Source organism: Liolophura sinensis, chromosome 7 (assembly GCF_032854445.1).
Source record: "Liolophura sinensis isolate JHLJ2023 chromosome 7, CUHK_Ljap_v2, whole genome shotgun sequence".
Classification (NCBI taxonomy): Eukaryota; Metazoa; Mollusca; class Polyplacophora; order Chitonida; family Chitonidae; genus Liolophura; species Liolophura sinensis.
The window spans coordinates 47,430,453-47,455,842 of NC_088301.1; the positions used below are offsets into that span (position 1 = coordinate 47,430,453).

The 25,390-nt window shown below is 36.0% G+C and overlaps 3 protein-coding genes across 4 annotated transcripts; 1 reads left to right on the forward strand and 2 right to left on the reverse strand.

The window, feature by feature from the left end:
* Window positions 1–564: 564 nt before the first annotated feature.
* On the reverse strand, window positions 565–7,463 carry LOC135471850 (ADP-ribosylation factor-like protein 8B). Its single transcript, XM_064751251.1, has 6 exons — window positions 7,263–7,463; window positions 5,501–5,581; window positions 5,018–5,091; window positions 4,374–4,535; window positions 4,082–4,152; window positions 565–3,747 (listed from the first exon to the last, which is right to left on the reverse strand). The coding sequence occupies exons 1-6, from the start codon at window positions 7,383–7,385 to the stop codon at window positions 3,701–3,703; spliced, it is 558 nt and encodes a 185-aa protein (XP_064607321.1). The 5' UTR covers window positions 7,386–7,463; the 3' UTR covers window positions 565–3,700.
* Window positions 7,464–7,569: 106 nt separating this feature from the next.
* Window positions 7,570–13,603, forward strand: LOC135470131 (dipeptidyl peptidase 1-like). Its single transcript, XM_064748894.1, has 8 exons — window positions 7,570–7,774; window positions 8,238–8,335; window positions 9,225–9,421; window positions 9,738–9,896; window positions 10,223–10,341; window positions 10,976–11,107; window positions 11,329–11,500; window positions 12,203–13,603. Exons 1-8 carry the CDS (start codon window positions 7,618–7,620, stop codon window positions 12,525–12,527), a joined length of 1,359 nt encoding a protein of 452 aa, XP_064604964.1. The 5' UTR covers window positions 7,570–7,617; the 3' UTR covers window positions 12,528–13,603.
* A 952-nt stretch (window positions 13,604–14,555) lies between these two features.
* Window positions 14,556–25,193, reverse strand: LOC135470412 (splicing factor 45-like). Of its 2 annotated transcripts, none has more exons than XM_064749338.1 (13): window positions 25,111–25,193; window positions 24,040–24,124; window positions 22,902–22,978; window positions 22,523–22,612; window positions 22,180–22,385; window positions 21,274–21,392; window positions 20,961–21,026; window positions 20,390–20,450; window positions 18,169–18,320; window positions 17,215–17,291; window positions 16,581–16,679; window positions 16,257–16,329; window positions 14,556–15,969 (listed from the first exon to the last, which is right to left on the reverse strand). In XM_064749338.1, the coding sequence occupies exons 2-13, from the start codon at window positions 24,104–24,106 to the stop codon at window positions 15,863–15,865; spliced, it is 1,194 nt and encodes a 397-aa protein (XP_064605408.1). In that variant the 5' UTR covers window positions 24,107–24,124; window positions 25,111–25,193; the 3' UTR covers window positions 14,556–15,862. The 2 variants fall into 2 exon arrangements, with proteins under 2 accessions (XP_064605408.1, XP_064605409.1); XM_064749339.1 differs by having other exon boundaries at window positions 22,902–22,982.
* Window positions 25,194–25,390: the final 197 nt, after the last annotated feature.

Consider the following 25,390-nt stretch of genomic DNA (forward strand, 5'->3'; position numbering starts at 1 on the left):
TCGTAAACCGTAGTAAAAAGAGATTAGTTGCTTATCTTATGACCATGAGCTGGACTTGAACTCATAGCCACCACAGTGGTGGGAGGTTCCTAGCTCGTTGCGCTGTGCTGTGTGACTTTAATGCTCCTAAAATGACCTAAAACTTCGCCCAGAAAAGTGCATTTTTAGAGGCAAATAAACGTCACAAAATATTATTTTTGGTGCCGAAACTTAAAATTTTCCAGTAAAATATCATCCCATGTTCCAAGTAAATCTCAGAACACCTTTCAAAAATCAATACAACTCTCATAATCATGAAAAATGGGCAAGCTAGTGATGGACGAAACTTGTGGTCATTCAGGTTACCGTAATTTAAATGATATAAAATTTAGTGTGTTTCAGGTTTATTGGTGTAGGCCTAAACTTCAATGAAATTTTACGCGATTTACTTGGTCTTGTGTTTTATGCGATTGCTTTTGGCCACGTCCTAGCTATAGTCTTCCAAATGAATTCAACAGGACTGAATCAAATTGTCTTTATTTCAAGATTTCTTGTGAGACTTCATACACAACCATACCCGTAATATTTCAGATTAGTGTATCTTAGTTTATCAATCATTTTAGATGGCGTCCTGTTTAATGTTAGAAAAGTGGGACACATTGTCCCACTTGAGTTTCAACCATTTTGTTTGTTCCATTCAACACTTAGAAAACTGGTAACAGGAGAGGGCTGAGAGGAGGGGGGGGGTCATATCGACACAGTAGACAAACAGTACAACACATTCGTTCTTGAGAATCTAGACTCCTAAGAACCTCTAATTTGCTCAAAATATTGCTTATGCAAAATTACCCAGGTTACCCACTGTATATAAAAAGCAAAATTTTGACTAACTGCCCTTCAATATTTGCTTCCATGTCAGTACATTTTCAAAACTTGGTACAGGCAGCAGAACAATTTTTTTTTTTCAAATTATTACATCTATTATTACATCGAGATACAGGAGAATTTTTCAATCGGCTTGATCGACACATGGAATGAAAATTGAAGTCTGTTTCGCAAGACATTCAGATGAAGCAATTTGTCAACTACTATAGTTGCACAAAGTAGAGCATGTTTTTTATTTTCGTTAAACTACATGAATTCCTAATCGCACCACCAGAACCAGTGAATGCAGCCTTACAAATTTATGTTGGTCAATTTTCATAGGTGGAGGAAACCGGGATGTTTGAATGGGCTGGGTAAACTACCAGCGGTGAGGAAACTTCAGCAAGTTCACCAATGTCATACATAATGTTACTGGTAATCTCTGACGTGTCAAAAGTGACATATCAAGAGTATGAGATTTAAAGGAAACTTAGATGTCAATAAGCAGTAATATAAATTGGTTAAAGATATTTCAAAATTGATGGATCAGGTTGGAATTTTAATTGTAATTTAATGTACAAGCCATTATCTCCCAAAGTGATAAATAACACATACTAATACACACAGGCCATTATAGCAGATGCCATGAGGAAAAAAAAATACAATAGAACAACTATGAATGACAAACACAAGATGTTTTGGTTGAGAAAGGAGAATTAATGGTATATGACATTTGTTCTAGGACCAAAGATTTGGAAGAACATGGATGACTTACAGCTTTGTATTTACAGCTTGTGGGCTAAGGAGTATGCGTACCTGTAAATATCAGGAAAAGTAGCAGTGCATCAAATCAAACACACTTTCTCAAACATATCAGCATCCTTCGTTTGCTCACACACTAGATTAAATCCCAAGTCTTACTTCCTTATACAAATGTTATACAAAACACAATTTCATTTGAATATAAATCTTAAGGAATTTGGAGATCCGCACATGCAATCACTCCTCTGGCTTCACCCATCTGCACACTATTGAATTTTATCAAAGTGCTTTTAGTCATATAAAAACTGATATTGAAACTGCCAATTTGATTTCGACATAACTTCTTTCATTATTGTTCCTCAGGGTTATCTACTGTACAATGGTGTTCTTCAGACCTACAACAAGGGAAGCAAATCTTGTAACACTACAGCAGTGCCCTCAGCCTACTTGAACAACAAAGCATTGCTATTTTCTGAACTGCAAGAAATGCTGCCTCTTGTAGACAGACGGTCTCAGAATTCCACTGCTTCACTTCCACAAATCATCATACAAACTTAAAGAATTTTATAAAGTACAAAACAGTGTATTACTTGAAAAATATTAATATGAACTAAGTGTAAATTTCTATGGTTCCAGTACACTTTAGTGAGATGGTACATCTCTTGTTAAGAATGTCAATGGAGAAAGACCAAATCATTTTTAACCTTCTACAAAGCAACACACATGCTGAAATTAACCACCAAACAACCATCAAGAAAGTAATAAGGCTGAACATAGCCTCCTGACATTTTAAAACCACATCTTTTGGGCAGTATTTTTGAAGCCCACTACTGACACTTCTTTACATACACATATAATGACTTCCAAATTACTGTGTGCAATATTTAAAATGAAGTCCCCTGTTTCACAGTATACATTTATCTGAAAGCTTTTGAATTCAAGACTATAATATCCAAATTCAACCCCCAAAAGAGACTGAAAAACGCCATGGCATTTTAAGGTTAACCTTCCATCAACAATGATCTAAATAAGTCTAATAATCCGAATGAAATTGATTAACATAGTGTTTACTGTTCTAAAACTTCTATGCAAATATCGCTGAGGGGCTTTCAAGCACACACATAGCTAAAAATGATCGAATGCAGTTTTGATGGTTATCAGCTATGGAGGATGTGAGTAAAAATGCACTACCTGACAACGTGAAATACCCTTGATAAAAATTCACGACAGAAATTATTTAAACTGCATTTCTCACGGAACACTTTTACTTTTATGGGAAAAGAATACACTATGATTTCTCAAGCACATAATAAAACTACAGCAATCAACCTTTAATGTGCATTTCCTGAACTGCACACTTGAACAAAGCTGCTTGCTGCTAATTTAGCATTTTACTATAATATACATGCAGAAGCTGACTTTTAGGCAACTGATCTGCAGAACTTTATAAATCATCTGAGTGTTAAGGCATAAAGACATGACACACCCACAGACGTTAAATAACACTACACTGAAGCAATTTCCTTCAGCATCAGTCAGTGTGTCCTATTTTAAGCATGAATATACTACCAGACATCAACATTTGTACAAACATAAGCATTGGTCACAGGTATGACAATGTTTGCATCTACAATAAGTAAATGGCAGTCAGATGATCAAATGATGTTAAACAGTTACATGTACATCCAATTAATTATAATTACGGCTTTGATTAAGGTCGGCTCTAATGAACCTTACATACAAAGTGCTAATATATACATAAATACAGACAACATTACAGTTCACCTGAAGGGTGAAGTTCTGGGGGCAGGCTGTGGGCCATGTGACATCTGGAGGCCCTGTTCAGCATAGGCAATTCCGAACAGTAACATGTCCAAATGGCCAAATACTGAATTCTGACAATAAACATGACTTAAGAGTCCATTCTCTTCATGCCCCTGGTGGACCTCAAAACTGTGTAAGCGAATAAAATCATGAGAGTACTGTTCCAGGTATGATTGTGGCAGCAATGCCACACTTCCAGGCATCCATATCTTTAGTTTTGTTCTTGAAAGAAGAACACAGGTAATTTGTTCTCTAAATAGTCAGTCACTGGTTAACGTCCCCCCTTTGAGTGCTGTATGAGCCACTGTAATGTAATATCTGAAAGAAAATAGAATGCAATATGAAAAAAAGACAATTTTGACCATTGCTATCTATTTAGGGAAAACTGCCTTATTCTTGAACCCTGATTCGCTCAGATAGCTTTTCTTATATACATGGCTGTTTTTTTTTTGTAAATACAAATTTGAGCTAAATGCAAGCATATAGATTCCAAGATTCCTTTACAGATTGTCTCTGTATCCTTTATTACACACATCAGTGGCTTTACTTTACCCCTGATTGTAATTGCTGTATGCATTAACAATAATGTTATGAACAATTTACAATACAGAAAAGGACAGTTTACAATCCCAATTTAATGAAAATAACCTACCTATATTTTCTTTTTCTTTGCAGGATATAGAATAACAACATATTTCTCTGTCTTGAATGGCTGATAAGTTCCTGAAAATAAACAATTGTTGAAAGGGTTAAAATAAAAATCTTTCACTTAAATTGATAACTTGCAACATTAATAGTGATAAAACATCAAAGACTTCTTTAACTGAAACTACATGACATTCATAAAGATCATTTAAATTTCTTAGAAAACTGATTTCATTTTTTTCTTACAAATGTTTCAAGGCAAAAAAAAAAAAAAAAATGTCTGTCTCCTTGGCACTTACATTCGCTCAATAAGCTCCTTTTCATCCAGCGCACCGGGTAAATCTCTCTTGTTTCCTAAGACTAGAACTGGAATGCCCAAAAGCTGAGGTTTGTCCAACAAGTTGTGTAACTCATTACGAGATGCCTCATGTTTATCATGGTCTGCAGCATCCACCATATATCTGAAGAGAACAAGTCGATCCACACTGATCTAACTGCATAAATGAAATCCAAACTTACATCACTGTCCTGTGCTAAGTATATGTGACAAGCAACATCCAAGAAATGTTCCTCCTTTATTACACAGTACCAATTTAATAATGCCATTTTACAACAACATATTTAACCTGGTTTCTTCTCTCTGAAATTTGTGCTTGTGCAGCATGACATTTTCTATTATTAAAGGCTTTAACACTGGAGGAGAATGATTAAAGTATGACTTACATAAACTTTCCTTAATTAATGAATCCTACGTACTTGAACTGCTTGCTACAATAATTAATATACGTATAACATAATCTGCTGCATTTACAATATTTCCATCTTTGTATGTTGGGTGAACTGAGCACCAACTGGGAGTTGGTCAAGTAGATAAATGAACATTCACTAAATCAGACTGGATTTATACCTTGTATGCCAATGTATACTGAATTATGTGACTTACACAATTGCATTCACCCCTCTACAATATCTCTCCCACATGCTGCGGAACCTTGGCTGACCACCTATGTCCCATAACTGTAAAGTAAAAGAGAGATTAAAGTAATCCAAGATCACATTTTGTGAGAACAATATCTAATGTCAATACTATAAATCTTACACTTGATGTTGTACAATCCATACACATTTTTATTCATGCAACATACAAGTCTTCTAAAAGTAAATACACTAACCACTGAAGCTGGTATATGAAAAATGAAAGCTTAAGCAACAAGAAGTAATCTTCCAGGACTTGCTGCACAATGATAAGCACTTCACTTCCAGCTGGCATGTGTCTTAATATTGATCCAATGCTCTAAAATGAAATGTAGAATTAATATTAACTTTTAATACTTGCCAACAACTCTAACACTAACAGCCCAATAAAATCTGAGCATAACACTTCACATTTATATATTCAGGAAATAAAAAATTTGTCTAGACTTACTTTTATTGTGACATTTCCCTTTGTTATTTTCCTCATGTTGAAACCAACTGTGGGAATCATGTCTTCACTGAACTGCCCAGACTAAAAAACAAACCAATGTTCGTGTATTCGTTTTCAAAATAATCATGCTAACAACCTAATAAATGAATCATTATATCTGTAAAACAATAATTCTAAGCTAATGACACAACATTTGTGGGGAATAAACCTTTTCAGTTTTGTGATTATCTCTAATAGAAACACTTCCTAACAATATTTACTCAACTGTATCAGATGTCTTACTGGACCACACACTTGGCACTGATATAATAATTTATTAATTAATGCTGAGCACAGGTGACAAGAGACGATCTTGTTGTGTTGTGATAGGCCATCTGGACAGACTTGCTGGGCTTTGCATAAACAATAATCAACTGACCACCCCAAAGTGGCACAGGAAGGCTATCATGTTTGTTTAATAGCTTGTCTGTACACTTCACACCTGTTTCCCAGATGTCAACCCTCCCCAGACTAAAAAAATGTCAAAAAACATATCAAACTTGATTTTAGACATTAACAGCAAGTCTATTTATAGAAACAAAAAAAAGACAAAAAAAAAAAAAAACAAAACCAAAAAAAGAACAAGGTCCTCAACATATCAATGAAGTTCTACTTAATGGCATTATTGCACACCAATTCAACTTGTACCATATTGACTAAATCTAAATATAGTTACAGGTGTCAATACCATCAGAGATATTTTAAACCAGGTCCAAATCTAGAGCCATTTTAGTTTTGGAAAACGTCTGCCATTTGAAAACTAACAAGTAAATTACAAAAAAATATGATGACTTACAAATACAAAGTGTAGTTTTCATATACATTTCTTTCATTACCAGGCAGCCTTAAAAACTCTCGGCATCATTTTGAGTTGCATTTAATATGATTTCTTACACACAGTCATAATGTCACCTTTTCAGTTTGGAATCTGAACCCACTTCAATTTTATTCTGAGGCCATGAATCAATATTAGCAGAAAACTTGCATTCCAAAGACTTGAGACAAGCCTGACATAATGCACCAGTAGTGTAACTCTGACAACTGAAAGACTCATATGATTCAATATTTTGGCATTTTATCTTGCCATCATTCTCAGGCATTAGTATTATGACAGTGTTACTAGCCATATAAATACCCCATATCCTTGGAATACAATACATTTGGGTCATTCAATACAAAATGGCATGTGAAAGTAATAAAATATGTGGGCACATTTTATGAAAGTGTGACTTTCCCCATCCCCTACATAGTAAAATTATTGGCGTTGATGTGACAGTGTAAAATCATTATCATCTAGTGTGTATCTCATGATCACTCAGTCCTAGGGTCTAGAGTATACAGAGTAATATAGGTGATACTAATAACAACTTTACCAGTCGTTATGCCATAGACACTGGTCAGGTTTATAATGAACGCTGTAATACTACATAACCATTTTCTGCTGTTAATATAAAACACCGACCATAAGCGTTTAATTCACTGAGCCTAAACAGAACGGCCACCTGATGTCAGATTATGACCAATCGTGTCGTGGATGAATTCAACTGTTATAATTCAGTACACGGATATCAAAGATTTCCGTGGTCTACCACAGCTTTCCGTCTGTAAAGGAGGCCAAATTTCAACTAAATAAGAACACCTAACCCCTTACTGTAGCAAGGGAGGTGTGACTGAAGATGTCAAATTTCCTCCTTGCGAAGTACTGCAACAGTCACACTCTTACCGCTATCACATTCACGAACGTCGTTTTCCCAGAATATTGCAGTCCCACTAACGTCAATTCCATTTCTTCTTTCCAAAACAGACTCTTAAACCAGTCTAAAATTCGCTGTAAAAACGAAAACATCTTGGAACTCTGTCAGCAGGCTCTAAATGAAATTAATTTACGTCTCAAATGACAATGAAATTTTGTTGTCAGTCTCAGGTTAGGACGCACAGACAAGTGCTTGTCACATGACAGCAATACGGGAAAGGTCAAGGACGTTCTGGTCATGTGATCTATCATGTGACGGTGTGCATGCCCCCAAAATTCTGGTTAACAGTGTGAGTTGGTAAACTTTTACTCGATTCTACTAAAAATGAAAGTTTTATCGCTTGTAGCAAGCATTGCTTGTCTGGCCAGCTTGGCGCGGGCAGACACACCAGCCAACTGTACCTATGAAGATATAAAAGGAACGTGGGTGTTGCAGATTGGAACCAAAGGCCATGACAAAACGATCAGCTGTGATGAACTCGGTGAGCTCCTTGGCTTAAGACAATTTAATTGTAAACTACCGGTGCTAAATTTAACCATTAAGGTGATCAAGTGTAAAGATAGAACAAGTCACCATCTTGTATGATAATTATTCGTTTAGTCAAGATAGAACAACTAAGACAATCCTTCAAACTGAAATTCACATCGCATGATGGGTTTTCGAATGCCCAGTTAAGCAGCTCCCCAACTGAATGTGTATTGCAACGTACGTCCCAGATGAAATACCGTACGTTAAAACTTCCATTGGGGAATTGACTTTCTTACTTTTCTTTAAACTGTAGTTACACTGGCGGGTGAATGTTTATGCTGCTAACATAGTCAAGACAGTACGTATAACTTATAATACATCCAAGATTGCAAAATGTACTTACAGTATAGGCATAATCTTCTCACATAGACTTGTTTGTTTCTACTTTAATTACATGTATCCTTCTTTTCTGTTAGGCTCTGTGGATAGTTCTGTCAAAGTTGAGCTACTTTTCCCAGACATAGCCCTGGATGAATTTGGAAATAAAGGGTTCTGGACAATAATATATAATCAGGTAAGTGGGGAGCGAGGCTTTACCTAGTGGTTAAGGTGCTTGCTTTACACAAGACAACCCTATTCCTGGACAATGAATTTTCTGTATTCACTGCTTTCATTCTTCTCATAGCCTGAATGCCGGTATGTATGGTTAACAATGCTTTAATTCTTGTTTGGTTTTCCATGGATTCTTGGCCTTTGTGGGTAAGGTGCTTTGCATGCCAATGCAGCACAATGACCAAAGAACCTCTTTAATGTGGTCGCTGTGAGTTCATTGCGGATGATCATAAGTTGGTTTTACCCCAGGTTCTTCCCACCATAATATTGGTCATCATGGTATAAGTGGAATATTCTTCTGTGCAGAGTAAAATACCAATCAGATAAATAAATAAATCCATGAAGTTCGATGGAGAACATTTGAATTCAAACTATATGAAATATGCCATATATGAGTTTGCCAGTCTCGCCTAAGGTCAGTGGTATATTTAGAGCACTCTGGTTCCTTCCACTCTTGCACTGGTTGCTATGGCATATATGAATAAGCACCATGTTAAACGACAATCAAATAAATAAATAATCAGACACCATTATGTGAGGTTTCCAGTGAACAAAATGAATAGACATTGATTGCAATAACATAGTTTATGAGTAAATATCTGTAAGTTTAGCACTTTTTAACACCAGTCTCCCTGTGATGGGCCACTCCTGAATTCTTTGATTTGCTTTTCATTCTGCATGATAGAGAAATTTAGTCATTTTGAAGTCATAGTGTTTCGAACCAAGCACGTATATTGTTAATTAAGACAGCATGATGAATAATCTTGTTTTGTTTTATTTATTAAGTTGAATGTATACATATTGTCTTATAAAGATGGCCATAGAAATTGTTTTTCACTTTCATTTTTCAGGGGTTTGAGGTAGTTTTGAATGGAAGAAAGTACTTTGCTTTCTCAAATTACACAGTAGATGGCAAGCAAGTCACCAGTTATTGTGACCAAACACTTACTGGCTGGTCACATGATATCTATGTTAGAGACTGGGCATGCTACCAAGCCAGTAAAACGACAACAGTCCTGCCCAAGCACCATCACATTAATGAACCATCGTAAGTTTTTTACACATAAAGTTTCCACTTGCTTTTAAAATCTTATTAATTTGCCTTCAGTCTGTCTTCTTTTATAATATATGTTTGAATATAAATAATGTTTTGTTTCATATGTTGAAAAAATGGATATTTATTTATTTATTTCATTGGTGTTTTATGCCATAATCAAGAATAGAAAAAGTTGTTAAATTGGATCATAAATATTTTAGTCAATACCTTCCTCAGTTAATACCAGCATCAGCCTTTTGAACAAATTACAGAAAGCATCACTTGTTGAAGAATATTGGTCTTAACTCTTGTTATATTGAATTTGTAGATTTTTCACCCAGCGTTTGTATGAAACCAATCTTGAGTTCATTAGCAAGATAAATCAACATCAAAAGTCTTGGACTGCGGGCTACTACAGAGAATATGAGAGGATGACTATTGAAAACTTGCTCCATCGTAATGGTGGAAGGAAGTCCAAGGTTTATAGGTACAGTCTTGATGTTTGCAATGTAATTTGTTGATTTCACAATATTGAGATTGTACATGTATACATATATGTATATAGCTTTGAACTGTTGCTGCAAGGATCTTTCTTTACATGTACATGTATTATCTTTTCAATCTGGCAACTCCTGTTATCTAGTTAGCTGATACGATAGGGAAACCAGGTGATGAGGGGGACAAATTCACTATATTTTATTCTATTAAAGCCAAAATTTATTTTTATCATCTTTCTATAATTTTTGAGAGAAGCTTTAATTCCATGTGATGAAAAACATTGCACATCTTTACCTGATGTCTGACCTTTAACAGTCGACCGAAACCTGCCCAACCCTCAGCTGAGGTTCTATCGATGGCTGAAAAACTTCCTGCTTCATTTGACTGGAGAGATGTGAATGGCATGAACTATGTGTCTCCTGTTAGAAACCAAGGTATGTAGACACTTCCTGTTCTCAACTATTTCTCGGAAATGAAGTTTCTAGATGTAACAGGTTTTGGCATAGTAAGCTCCCGTGCTATATATTTCTGGGTTGAAGGGAATTTCCTTTTCTTTCCCTTCTAGAAATTCAAGTCAGGTCTTTGGTTCAAATCCAACCGTTTCTTTTTTCAATTATTAATTGATGCTTGTTTCTCAGAAATGATTTTTCTAAAATGTTCAAACATGTTTAAATTCTTATGTTTATGTGCATTTCCTGAAGTTGTGCTAACTACATACATGTGTTATGGATAAGTGCTGTTTAATAACTGTTGTTTCAGACTTTTTTTCATCTATCTTACTAATGTTGATTTCATTCCCTCTCAATTTTCCGCTTGTAGGATTGTGACTGAAGGTATATTAGTCATTTTAGCCCGAGGTTATCTTTGATTGTTTAAATTTACCAGTAAAATTGAACATACAGTTTGGATCTGACAAACTGGCAGTATGAAATCATAATTCAAACTATCTGATAACAACTGGTAGTTTGAATTATGTTTCAAACTGCATATCCAACATTCAAGACATAATAAAACACATGAAGTACATGTAACATTTTAAAATGTGTTGTTGAAAATGGTTTTTGACAGAAAGTTGTGGAAGCTGTTTTGCATTTGCATCCATGGCAATGAATGAAGCACGTCTGCGAATTATGACAAATGATTCTGACCATGTCATTCTGTCACCACAAGATATTGTAGAATGCAGCAAATACTCTCAAGGTAAGTTAACCGAAACACTAAACTTCAAAATCCTCAACTTTTATTTATCAGATTATTTTCATATTTATATCTACATACCTGCATGTTATTTCGGATCCAAACTAAATCAGACAACTTATGTAGAACAGCAACATCAGACAAATAATAGCAAATGCAGTTGTATGTCTGAAAAAAACACAGCCTACCACTTGAGTTTTATACTCCAATTTATAATGTTTCAGGTTGTGAAGGCGGCTTCCCTTACCTTATATCAGGAAAGTATGGTGAAGATTTTGGCCTTGTGGCAGAACAGTGTAATCCATACACAGGAAAGGATGGAAAGTGTAGAACAGACCCTAGCTGCTCCAGACAGTACACCACTCGCTACCGATATGTGGGTGGATTCTTTGGAGCGTAAGTTAATTACTTGATATTGTTAATACCTGCAGATCTTAATATGCATTGATTTTCCCCACCCTGCTGTGAAACGACAGCATCATGGCAGAAATGGCCGTCACATTGATGTTGTAACGTAACAACTAGACACCTCCGTATTGGCCTTTATTTACTGATTTGATCAGTCGAGGAGGGAGTGGGGAGGTCAATGACATACTCAGTATTTCATTTGATTATTACATACCAATAGTCAATGTCTCAAAATATTTAAATCACAGGACAGGAGTCAGGTTCCTGGGTGGAAAAAATACAACCTGGGAAGAGCATGGGAGCGTATGCTCTTCCTGGATAAAACAGACCTTTACCTGGTATAGCAGACCTCCTGACAAAGCAGAAGCTGAATCTGATCATTCAACACCATTGGTCAAAAACTAACTACATTGAAAGCCGTTCTTCAGTTGGATAAAAGCCTCTCAGCATAACAAGCAAACATGCTGTCAAATCTCAGTACATAGTAAACTTGGCTAGATAGAAGGGTTATATCAAACATCTTATCCAAGTGTTAATTATGTGATAATTTATAAAAATAAAATAAAATGAGGTTTATGTATGAGGTACTTGTTGCCTTTTTTTTTTTTTGGCATGTACATGCAAGTGGAGACACAATTTGTCTGCTTGTCATGGTAATCTCAAGAGTAATCTTAAAAATTTGTTTTTCAGATGCAATGAACCACAAATGAGGATAAACTTGATCAGAAATGGACCAATGGCCATTGCGTTCGAAGTTTACTCTGATTTTATGCATTACAAAGGAGGAATATACCATCACACATTCCTGGAAGACAAATTTAACCCATTTGAGCTAACAAATCATGCAGTGTTGCTAGTGGGCTACGGAGCGGATGAGACCACAGGTGAAAAATACTGGATTGTGAAGAATAGCTGGGGAGAAAGTTGGGGAGAAAAGGGCTTTTTCAGGATACGACGTGGAACGGATGAGTGCGCCATAGAGAGCATGGCAGTTGAGGCATTCCCTATTTTTTAAAACCATATGTTCAGTTATAGAAAACGCTGATATCTGTACGATTAAGTGGGTGCTGAAAACACAAGCCCTTTTTACAGCTTAGTTATTTACATGTATATTTAGTGTGCAGCTGTAAACAGTAATTTTGAGACCCAAACATGACATCAGTATTTCAATGGCTGTCAAGGTTGTTTTAATTGGCAGATGTAAAACTAAATTGCAGGTTAATTTTTTGACATTTGTTTTGTATGAAGACAATGACTTCAGTTGTTGTGTGCCCTGAAAATGGAAATACAGTGTATTTATGGTACATCATGAGCTGGTTGGATATACATGTATGGAAAAACTTACCTCAAATCTATGTTCCCATTAGGTAAATGCAATTGGGGCACTTATGCAGTTGGTTTATGTACAAATAAAACTATGTTAATGCTAATTGTGATTTTTTACATTCCTTGTTATGTTTAAATGCCCATAACTTTTGGCAGTAGTTCCCATGCGATAAGATAGAAAGACATCTAATGTTATGCATAAATATTAAGTATATTAAGTATGCATAAATATTAAAAAATTGTTACGTTTTCAACAGATTGTTGATTGTGCAAATGTGCAATGTACAAGATTATTTTTTTCATCTGTCTCCAAGGCTTCTTGTTTTTTTGTTTTTTTTTTTGACAACATTTATGAAAGTGAACCAGATATTTTTAAATTGTCTCTACTGAGAATATAGAGAGGGAAAAAAAAAGACTCTTATTTCGGGAAGAAACTGAGCTTAGCCCGGGGAAAAAGCATGACTATTTGCAGGTTGCATACAAGAGGAAGCCACCAACCATATTGGTAAGAGTTACTACAATGCACTGGCACGCTAACCACTCAGCCACAGAGGCCCCCTACTGTCAGCTTTACATGAATTTGGATTATTGTCACTAATGACAAATAAAACAAAACTCAGTTCATCTTCTTCTCAATGGGAATTTCCTTCAACATGATAGGACTAACATGTTGAACAGGAGTTTGTCTTATAACATGCAAATCAGCCACTAGAGTATGATTTATCTTTACATGAATTTCACTCCAATAAAATTACGTCAAAACAGTGCAACTTCTCAGTTCATTTTGATTTGATTTATTTATGTGATTGGTGTGCAATCCCACAACCATTCGTAGGTTGTTGCCAGATCTTACATACCCCCTGGAGAGGAAGCCAGCATGAGATGGACTTGAACTCCAAGCAGCTGCATTGGTAAGAGGCTCCAGGGTCATTGCCCAGTGCTAATGTGCTAAACACCTCAGCCACCCCAGTTTATTTGGAGTACTGGTATCTATGCTTTTCCATTATCAATGAAATGTCCACCTTTACATCGTGATATTGTCAAAATATAAATAATAAACAGAATATTGTTTCATGAAACTTGAATACAATAAGCATTTTTCGAGTGAAAAGTGGAAATGACAACCCACTTGAACATTTACAGTATTTAACCTTTATTGTGCAATATCTTCTATATCCTTGGTGTGGACTATTGACCCATAAGCCAGAAGGTCACAATCTCTAATGTACTTGTACTTCAGCGGGTTTTTACTCTGGGTTCTGGGTTTCCTCCACCCGTAAACCTGCACGTTGTCCTAACACATATACAACCAAAAAATGCTATAACACAGGGGGTGAAATGGTTGATATGTCAAGCTCTTCAGGAGTGATGTGATCTTTGACCTCGACAAAAAAATCATCCACTATGATTTCTTGGTGTGAAATGTAATAGGTTCCATTTCGGTCAATGTAAAACAACTTACAACAAGCAAAGATTTACATATCTGAAATTATAAATATTTGAATGCAAATCCGAAATTATGAATATCTACATACTACAATGTCATCTTTTTGATGACCTGGGCTCAATCTGAGGTCGCCATTTTCATTTTGAGATCTTATTAAGGAGTGAAATAGAATACACTTTGACCTCTGGAATATGGCGTTCGATATAAATCAAACAAAACCAATTGTTTTCTAAATAAAACAATGAATGACAGAGCACAAAAGAGCTAAGATTTCATATACATTATAGATGTATTTTCTTAGAACCCTTAATTCATATACACCTCAACTATCCAGAATTGTACTTTCACACAGTGTTGGCAAGGGTTTCATAGATATACACTGAGAACAGTCTTGTAGCACAAATCATGGAACTATGATTGGGACCCATCAAACACTGGATAGCATATTTTATTGATGTCAAACATTCCTTTCCCAGCACATCATAATGACGTCACATTACAGACAGAATGACCTTACAGTAGAAACTGATACATTTGTAACATTGTACATGATGCCTTACAATCAATCACTGATGTAACAGTAACTCAAGATCTCGCTTCACACTTTCGCCACCCCATGAAATAAAGGAATATGCCACTCCCCATTCAAGATCAACACCTCAATGTTTCCCACCAGTCTTCATCCCAACAACACTCATTCTGACACATTGGAAATATGAAGGTGGGTTTCCAGTGTGAAGTTACTTCAAAAAGATTTTAAGGCATCACATGACACAACTTTGTGGAATCAGCCAGTCTGTGGGCATTAATGTAGTACTCAATTCTGTGAAATGCCACTCTGGCCTCCTATAAACAGGTTGGCTCGAATCAATTCAAATATGTACATTCCATTCTTTATTATACATTCAGGTCAGCATAGTGTATGTAGGGTGCGGACATCTTTAAATATTCAGTTTCTTGAAAGGCCATGCTGAATCCTATAAACAGCTAGACTCCCTTTGATTTTAAATTACAGTCAGTTTACAAGTTATCATTAGCTCTTTCGTATGCCATATGCACAGTATTACACCTCTACCTTGTACAGTGAAAGTTCTGTGTCTCATTGCTTGAATGTTCAAATCAAAATTTCCATAGCAAAGTCAGCCAGTTTTCATCATTGCACATCAAGCATTAACACTGATATGCTAATGGAGATATAGAACACCAATCCTAACCTTTGCACCTTCCAATCCAAGCAGTACATACTACATCTTAATATAGGTAAAGACTCAAATCAGGTCATGGGACCTATCTTAACTCATATTGTTCGTTTTGATAATGAACAGATATGGCAAGATCTTGAGTATGCTAATTATGTTCAGCTGTACCCATATACATGCGTGGATGTCCACATCCTGAACAATTCAACAATGCTGAGCAGGTCTGCAGACTCACGGCACATCTGGCACAGGGACTTCATGCAATGATGGACGAAATTACCATTCACACAGTTCCAAGATTGACAAACCTCCAATGACTGGTAATGCCACCAGTTACAATGTCTCTCACACAAGTTCTCATTCTTGTCTTTTACTGAATCACTCTATTGGATCTCCTAAATGGAATCGTCTGAATTTGTCTAAATTGTAGAAACAGGCCCTCACAGTTCTTCCTCCAAAGAAACGACCATTTAAATCGACCACAGCTAAAAATAAAAAACACAATTAAAATATACATACACTCTCTTGCTGTCTCTCTACTCTAAAAATGTACCCCAAAAGGATAATAGGCAAATAAAACCATGTGAAAACATGATTTGGTTGTGAAATTTCCATTTTCATCAGTTCCAAACAAACCTCAGAGCTCCTTTTTAACGCAGTATAAACATTGGAAAATTTTAATAAAATATACTGTTGGGGTCTAAAGAGGTCTCAGTTCATTGAAGATTAATGTCATACAGTACAACTTCTGAGATGGCTGAGTAGACTTTACCTTTTATAGCTGCTTCCATTCTCTCAAAATCCACAAATATCCTCACAGCTTCCTCATCTGCCACACCTGTGAGCTAAAAAAATCAGAAAAATAGCCATAAAATTATTGCAAGCCTTGGGCACTCAAAAAAACATTGTTGTGTTTTGGTCACAGGTAGAAATTTCGCTTAAATCAGGTAACACAGTTGCACTTTTCCGTTGTCGATTTTTATGCCTCATGTTCACACAGTTGGCAAATAATCCACATACAGAGATCTAATCTACATGACAATATTTCTTTGCAAAGCCAGTTTGGCTCAACAAGAGGTGCAGGCAATGTTCTTACCTCAAATATAACACACTTAATGACCTTCCCATACTTGCTGCACTCTTCTGCAGTTTCAGGCTGGAGTTCTTCATCAACCTCACCTGGTCCAACCATATTCTGCAAATAGATCACATGAGCACATACATGTAGCATACCAGTATTCAAGACCATGGACATCTGTGTGCTTCACTTCCCTGCAATAGTGGCTTGCAGACATTGAGGTGAAAGATAAGTTATAGGGAAGCTATAGAGGAACAACAATGGATGATATTCTGTGCACTAGCATGCCTGAAAATTGGAAATTATGGTACAGATATGTTAGACAATGAAACAATCTACACAGCATCAACAACGTCGATGTGAACGTCGACAACATGTAGTCTTGGACTTTGGTTACTCATGTATTAACAATGATGTTAATTCTCTATTCTCTACATCTGCATGCTGTGTAGTCAGTCTTATTCTGTTTCCATGTTGTGCATCTTTTCGAATATCATACAGACAGTTTCCATTTCAAGTTTAATACAAAATTAACAGACATGAATTCAAGGCATATACACTACATGTGGCTGGTCAAAAGTCCTGAAAAAGACTTTTTTTCAAATCTAAAACCCTAATATGAGCTTGATATTCTCTCTGATATTCTACTTACCAACAAGAGTATAACCTTTGATGGATTTTTCAGAAGATTGACATTTGTAAACTGTTGAGGTTCCCTTGGAGCTTCAACTGGAACAATGAAAACAAATGTACATTCAAGGCTGGATTTACCAGGCAGACAATCCAGCCACTGTAAATGTATTCTCTCCCTTACACTGTCTCACAAATCGCAACATTGTCAACATGGTTTCAACAAACCAAAAGGCGCAGCACAAAAAAAAAAAGCCGAATGTGAATGTTTTACTACTCCCTGCCATTTGGATACTGAAACATTCAAATTTACATTAAGATCAGTTCAGAAGTTGTACTTATTTTTCAACTGAAAATGCATGTATTTCTAACTGATCAATCAAAATAACAATTGCAGAAATATTTGATTAGTCTTATGTTTTGATGTGGTATTAAGCTGAAAGACCATTTGATAAAAAGGTTGATAATCTCACTGAAGAATAAGGCACAGATATAGAAAACACCAAGGAAGTAACCAACTTTATCATCTTAAATACATGCAAATGGGCCGTGGTCAAGTAGCTAATGTGCTTGGCTTTTAATGACGGTGCAGGTTCAAACCCAGCTTGGAAAAGAGCATTGGTGCATTCACACGCTCCTTGATTTGTTTGGGGCCTTGTTCACAATCAGCGATTGACAATGCTCATATGACCATCTTCGCAGTCAAACATTTGCTGAAGACCACATGTCCTCCACCAGTATGGATGTACATGCAACTTGCCAAAGGTCAGTGGCTTACTCCTGTGAAGTATTCTTGAGTATGACACTGAACAACAATCACGTAAATAAATATAGTGCACAACCAACTTTCAGAGCAGCTTATGCATCTTTTTAAGTTTGCTTTTGGAGACAATTTGGCTGGCCAATTCAGAAAATGAGCTTTACAGAAAGTATAAAATTGTTTAAGAATTGCAGTAAATCAACTAAATATACAAACCTTTAGGAATGTCTTTCTCGTGGATGATCTTGCCACCACGTTTGCTTGTTTTCTCCACCTGTAGAGCAGTGCTCATCCCTTGTTCTGACTTCCCCAAGCCTTGTCCCTCTTTGTACCCATACTTGGCCATAATTTTTGACGCTATTGAACCACTTAAAGACAAAATGAAAATATTATGCACCACTTCCACAGTTATTCATTCTTAACTATATTAACATTTATCAGATAAATGTCAATACTGTACCATTCCAAATGTGTAACATACCACAGGTAACATCTAAGAGATCTATGGATTTTAAGAGACATAAATGTGGTACATCTACTTTAAACAGTAACAATGCTCTAACCTGGTACTGAGTTTAATACCGCTTTAGCGATGGGTAATTTTGTGAATGTGAAAGTATATACACACATATATATAGAGAGAGAAAATTTAATTTCATCTACGGTTCATTTCTGATCATGATTTTATTCTTGATACATACATATACATGCAAGTATATCATCCTGATCAGAGATATACACTGTATAATTAAACAGTTATAAAAAATGGTGATGCATGTTCAGTCGTTGGTTGTTATATTAAATGAAAGAAAGGAACTAACAAACATTACATTAAAAGACAAACATGGGCAAAATACAGAGAAAAGGGGTAATGAACAGTTAGTTGATGACAGGGTTTATCCTGATCAGAGATACATGTATATAATAAAACAGTTATTAACCATCCATGTTCAGTTGTTGGTTATTATATTAAACAAAGAAGCACTAGAAAATCCTTGATACAGGTACACTGTATGATTAGCTATGTTGAGTGCAAGCACTCAAGGGAGCCTCACCTGAGATCACTAAATAGCTTTGACCTAATTCACAGTGCCTGTAAGACACTCACACTTCAGGGAGAGTGGAGCCAAGATCATGTTGTGCTGCATGAAATTTAAGGGTGGACTATTGGCCTTGTGTATGAACTTCCCTGTACTGATTTTGAAAATGCACCTGCGGTTTCAAGTGCCTCTACTACTGCAACAATGTATTAGTAAAAGGACACATTTTCTATCCACTAGAGTTCCTTGGCATTATTGGGATGGCTTGGGAAATCATGTCAATTACATGATCCCCGACACTTTTGACAGGAGAAAAATAATCCTTACACCTGACTAGCCTTTCTTGTTTAATACGGGATGTCGCAAACAGTACATTTCTGGTGCCAAAACAAGGGGCTCAAGTGGGGGCCCCAAGCTGAAAAGAACATAATGTCTGATGCTAACTTGAAAAGGGGGGCATTCTTGGGAGATCTTTTGTTGATGTAAGTTTGATGCAAAAATCTTTCCTTATGAGCCTGTTACCACAAAATTTAAGATGCACATGAATCAGTTTCAATTTGTCACAATGATTACTTGGCCCACAGAGATATACACCCGTCCATCACTAAACTATTGCAAATCACAAATAGTAAATTCACGGAGTAGACTCATTCATTGATTCAAACAGCTGTCTGCTCCTTAAAAAAAAACGATACCGATGTGCCAGCTTTCTATTGTTACACACAGTACTTAGCACTGTACACTGTAGTTTTTTGGTACAAAAAATCCGTAAATCTTAAATATGACACTGCACGTGCTTAGCAACAAGTCCCTGTTTCTACTGAGTTACGCAAGTCTACACGCAGATAAAATGAGGCAGCCAGATTGACTCGATTCTGCTGGACTGCCCTTAGAGTTGCTGAAGACAGATGGTTATGTGATTAGCATTGTGTGTTAAAAGGATGCTTGATCTCTTTGAAAACTGTCGGTGAGAGAAGCAACACGACTTGAGTTCATTTATTCAACCCATGTTTGCAAAATTAGGCCATCTTTTTTGCCATCTTGGCCTTGAAAATCATGGCTCACCACTAGCATGAAGCGATTGACGAAAAAGTCAACCTCTCTAGTCTACACGTGTATTTTCAAATGCACTTCAGTTTTTATCAAAAAATTTGTCTATTTTTCTAACCCCACTGTTCAGTTTTTAACTGAAATTTATCGCTGAATGAATGAATCTCTGCCACTGCATAAGGACAGTCAACAAGATGTTTTGAGGGGTTTTGACCTGGCAAGTCACATTTGACCTTATCTGCGCTCCGAAATATGTAAAGAGGGCAGCAAGAGCAGTGATAACTGAAGAGTAAAAACACAACTGTACATAAGTTACTGATTAATGACAAGTGAACTAGTTTACTTACGCTAAGCCCATACTAGCTCCAGGGGGTGGTGTTCTCTGTCTATCTGGCATAATTATATCCTCTGGTACAAAAGCAAAAAGATACATATCTATAAAGTTACTTGCAGCACAACAAAAAATGTTTTTGTGCCACTTAATTAAAATTCAAGATTTACAAGAGTACAAAGTAACAGAATTTTTTGTGGAAAAATGAATACTCGCTTTACACTGCATGAACGTGTCATAAATCAGAAATTAAAGCTTCCGTGCAAGCTTTAAAGGCATACAGAATTGTCGCTAATTTGCTGGTGTGAGAGATAAGCAAGTCCAGTCTATGATAAGGCTAAGCTGAAGTTTAGGTATGATGCATCTATCAAAGTATGCAGTCTTTGACTCAGGAAATCCTATCTACTGTATTCCAATCATCATTGATTCTGTATTCATTTATGAGAACGTCTATATAATTGTGTTTCGAATTTGTTCTTCATATTACACCATGAGACGGCCAAAGGTTCAAATATAATATATCCATGTACATAAATATACATATAAGATATTACAAATATCTAAGTTCTAATCAGAGTAATTTCTACCTGGTTCTTTGGGTGGGATGACTTCCTCAAGTAATGATGATGGAGGGGCAATTGCAGCACCTCCACCTGAATAAAAAAACATTCAAATTAGACATAGGATACATACTTAAGCCATATTGGTTTTATTTTTTTGGCATGAAAAATATCATTTAGCACATCAATCTGGTTAAAACCATAACAATGTTTTCCTACACAACTGTTTGGAAGATGTAGATTTAATCATATTGTATATGGACAGGAAAATATTGAGACTTACTAGAAAAAGCTCAAATGAAAACATCATCTGTCAAGATTAGCAGGAATGAAAACTCACCTCTTTTGGGTCGGTTTTCAAACTCTTCTTCCTCCTCCTCTTCTTTTTTCCTCCTAACTCGATCCAGTTCTTTTTCATTGTCATCATCGTCATACCTCTGGTCACGACCCCTTTTACGTCTGTTATGAAAGTAGAATTTGAATATTACGTGAAATAAAACTTGTAATTCAATGATGAAAAAAAGTATAGATTGAATTTCAGCCACTGAATGTATATGTACAAACACTCTAAAATTTTGTTACCTAATAGATACAAGAGTTACATAAAATATTATTTTTATTATATATACAAAATCATTATAACCATGATCATTTACTATTTACATGATTATTTGCTGCTTTGCTACAAAACAATAAGAATAATAATACCACAGACAGGCCTTTTTTTGGTTTGGAGCAGGTGTATGATGGTAACACCTCTTGCGTAAGAACAGGAGTCTTCCCAGACTTTTCATTTTGTCAGGTGTGTTTTTTATCACTCCTACACTTTGTTTCATGAGTGTACGCAGAATGATCAAATTTAAAGACCAGGGCCCAGTTGTTCAAAAGTGTATTAGCTAAAACTGGTATTAAGTCAATTTTATAATTCGAATTTTTAAACAAATTCAGCAGCCAACACAGCTGGCCAAAGTCTAAAGTATAACAGCAGCAGGCTTAGTTCATATTTAATATACTGTTATGCAATTATTTTTGGGCTAAGTACAAAAGTTAGATTTAACTTTAAAGTTAAACTTTAAAGTTAAATCTGGTATTAAGTCTTCAAACAGTTTTCAAAAACCAGGCCTAGCATTAAGGCATTGTATTGTATGACAAAAATTACAGGTTTATGCTGTAAGCAATAAAGGTATTCATTGATCCCACATAAGTTTTACTCAGATGCACATGGAACTGAGTATGAACATCATACCTGTCACGATCACGATTTTCTTCTAAATCTCGTCTTTTTTCCTCCTCTCTTTCCCGTTCCTTTATCTCCCTTCTTTTTTTCATTATTTCTTCATAATCATTTGGTCTTAGCGGATCATATTCGTCAGTCACACCAGTGAGAGAAGGCACAGGCTCAGTTATGAATGGTGAAGTAGCACCCATAAAAGAACCCGAAATTCTTTCCATCTAGTAAAAACAGAAAGTTATAATGCAATAATATAACATAAAAAGACAGATTACCTGTTTCTTGATTTACACAGGGAGAAATACTTTTCTTTATGCCATTATCTTGAAGAGAATGAAAGATGTTTATTGTTATTTACCTTTCCGGTCAGTTGGTTAAATCTCAGCTCATCTCCACTTCTTTTCAGGTCAACAACTGGGGGCAAGGCATTGGACTGTCGTGGTCTGCCCTGTATCATTGCATTAAATCAAATTTAAACAACAGATATCAATAAGAATATTTTTTGGGTCAAGGGCAATTTCCTGAGAAACAACAAAAAGTACATAGCCATGGCAGGTAAATTCCTTTTGAAAAAAAAATGTTCTTTGATTTTACATATTTTTATTTTCATATTTCCCATTTAACAGGTGAAAATTCTTCTTTCACAATCACACTATGAGATAGGTTATAGAATATCTGTGAAGGGGAAAGAAGCAAATAACAATGTTTGTGTAAACACTTGTAAATAAATAACCTACCTTACTGGGAGGATTGAGAGAAGCTTTCTTTGCTTGAAGCTGTGACTGAAGAAGTTTGTAGCTCTGTGACCAGCCAGCTGTCAACAAATGAATAAACGGCCAACATACATCCTTACTTCTTTTGTTTAAATAAACTCCAGAAAAATGAGTAAATTTTAATCATTCTGCAGTTCATTAATACCATCATCATGAAAAATTTTCCTACATTGTTATTTCTCACCTTTGATGGAAAATAAGCATAAAGTATAGGGGTTATTAAGAGATACAATTTTTCTTTTCTCTTTCTTCTTGAGGGGAGGGGGGGTCTTCATTTAGGGTCCACGTTAGCATCTTAGCGGGACACCTCTTGAAATCATTCGGTGATGAAGCTACCATTTTGAATTTTAATGACAAGCTTCAAAAAATCTTCTTCAAAACGTCTAACCCTATCGAGATTAAGTTTTCATTTACAATTTTTATGTGGAATGCCCTACCCATTTTGTAAAAAAAGTTTTAGTTTGGTATGCAAATTAAGCCCATACTGACCAATGGACTTAACTCAAAAGTAGGTCAATTTTAAAAACTGTATAAAATCGTTAATCAAACACTATCCTGTGAATCTTGACATCAAAAATTTGACAAAACCCTTCCATGTAAATAACAGGGGAGCTTTGTGTTTGACTATATCAAACCATTCACTGCAGTTTAACATGGGAACTGGCATCAGCTTTGCAACAATACAATCTTTCCGTCTTTTGCTCTCGGGCACCAGCTTTGCAGGAATGAATTCTTTGTGTTTTGTTCTCGGCTATCAGCAGATCAAAGTCACCTATTCTCTATGCCAATCTTCAGTACTTGGCCAATTGTATGTTATGCCGGGCAGTCTCGGGTTCAAATCCACTACATTCCTTTCCATCCCAGCAACGCTGTTGGATAACAGCTTTTATTATCATTCAAATCATAGTGTTTATTTTAGAGTTCCTTTGCATGTATCTTGTAAAGTTATGTTTTTCATGTCTAAATTAGAATACTGTTACACTGCAAAATACTAGACTGGATAACAGAAATGAAAAGTGCATCTAGTATTTACGTTATTATGGATTTATGGGTTTTGATATACAGTGCAGTGAATCAGACAATAGTGAAGACAAATACTTACAGACATCACTTTTTGCATCTGCTCCACCAACATCTTTGTCTATTCCTAAACCTTCATATAGCGACATGTCTTATGCTTCCGTGGCCTGTGGATTCATGTCAGAATAAGTGCTGCTCAGAATAATGCTTATGTAATACTTTTAGAAGTTTCGACGAGCCTCAGCATAAATCATTCTATTCCACTAATCTACAATTTGACTCGTAACGAATGCGCTTCATGAAAATTTACGAAAACAGGTAACATACACGCAAGTAACACCATGTAATTTCTTCCCAATTAGTCTATATTCTCTAAACATAATCAACCTAAGATCAGGTAATATCTATTAACAGCTTTACTCAAAGATTTATTTATTTATTTGATTGGAATGTTATGTCATACTCACGAATAGTTTGCTAATACAACGGTAGGCAGCTTTAAGTTGGAGGAAACCAGGCAGAACCCGCAGGAAACCCTGGACAATCCAGTTTGCTGAGAGATCTTACCACGCACAACTGGGGAAGAAGTAAGGTTGAGCTGGACTTGAGCTAACAGTGATCACACTGGTGAATGAGAGGCTCCTGGATGCACACAGAAGTTTGTTTTGGGGTGGATTTGATAATATGCATCTGTAAAACCTTGCTACATTGGACAGCTTTAGGACTGGGGCCATTGTAAATGCTGCTTTCACAGGAGACATGAGATAAGTGCCTGAGGTGCTAATTGGAAGAGCTCTGGCACTACTCCAAGAAAATCATAGAACGTTGTGTAGCTCTGCCCCGTAGTGTTAGCGAAGGTGTAGAGATACTTGGATCTTCTTATGGTCACACTCATGAATTTTTCATTTGGCCAATGTTACGATACCACACTACGTCAAATCAGAACCATAAAGCTCTTTCAAAGTTTCGCATTGGTGTCTCTTTCAGTTCTACCAGGTGAAAAAACACACAGAATTCACAAAATATGGTTTCACTTAACTATAACAACAACAACAAGGCTACAGCTCAGTTTATTTTGAGAAACTGATAATTGCATTAAGTACTCATTCCACCAAGCGTTAGTTTATGGATGCAAACTGTCTGAAGTTCCAACCTTTTCATTAAACAGTTGAGATGCAAGAATCCTGCCGTGATTTCTTTCGTTGGAGTCCACCTTCCTTCGGTTGCAGCAACAACAACAGCGCGCCAGCAGAGGAAAGAAATTGTTTACTTGATATTCTTCTTTTTATATAGACAAAAAAAACGAACATGGACTTTTCGTTTGGCCTGAAGGTCCCAAATCAAACATGTAGTTCGTAAAAAAAAAATATTCAACATTTAACTGCAATTCTGATGGTGACAGCATACCATTTTTACTGCCCACATTTAACAGA

What these genes read in the sequence shown, in the direction of transcription:
- LOC135470412 (XM_064749338.1), bottom strand. Translation starts at nt 24,106, where the DNA reads ATGTCGCTATATGAAGGTTTAGGAATAGACAAAGATGTTGGTGGAGCA. An exon ending in CTCTCAATCCTCCCAGTAAG is followed by an intron (nt 22,613 to 22,901) that starts GTAGGTTATTTA and finishes GCAATGATACAG; the next exon opens with GGCAGACCACGACAGTCCAA. An exon ending in AATGGAAGCAGCTATAAAAG is followed by an intron (nt 15,970 to 16,256) that starts GTAAAGTCTACT and finishes TTTTATTTTTAG; the next exon opens with CTGTGGTCGATTTAAATGGT.
- LOC135471850 (XM_064751251.1), bottom strand. Translation starts at nt 7,385, where the DNA reads ATGTTTTCGTTTTTACAGCGAATTTTAGACTGGTTTAAGAGTCTGTTT. An exon ending in AGAGGGGTGAATGCAATTGT is followed by an intron (nt 4,536 to 5,017) that starts GTAAGTCACATA and finishes TGTTCTCTTCAG; the next exon opens with ATATATGGTGGATGCTGCAG. An exon ending in AAGGAGCTTATTGAGCGAAT is followed by an intron (nt 4,153 to 4,373) that starts GTAAGTGCCAAG and finishes GTTTATTTTCAG; the next exon opens with GAACTTATCAGCCATTCAAG.
- LOC135470131 (XM_064748894.1), top strand. Translation starts at nt 7,618, where the DNA reads ATGAAAGTTTTATCGCTTGTAGCAAGCATTGCTTGTCTGGCCAGCTTG. An exon ending in GATCAGCTGTGATGAACTCG is followed by an intron (nt 7,775 to 8,237) that starts GTGAGCTCCTTG and finishes CTTTTCTGTTAG; the next exon opens with GCTCTGTGGATAGTTCTGTC. An exon ending in GTGGGTGGATTCTTTGGAGC is followed by an intron (nt 11,501 to 12,202) that starts GTAAGTTAATTA and finishes TTTGTTTTTCAG; the next exon opens with ATGCAATGAACCACAAATGA.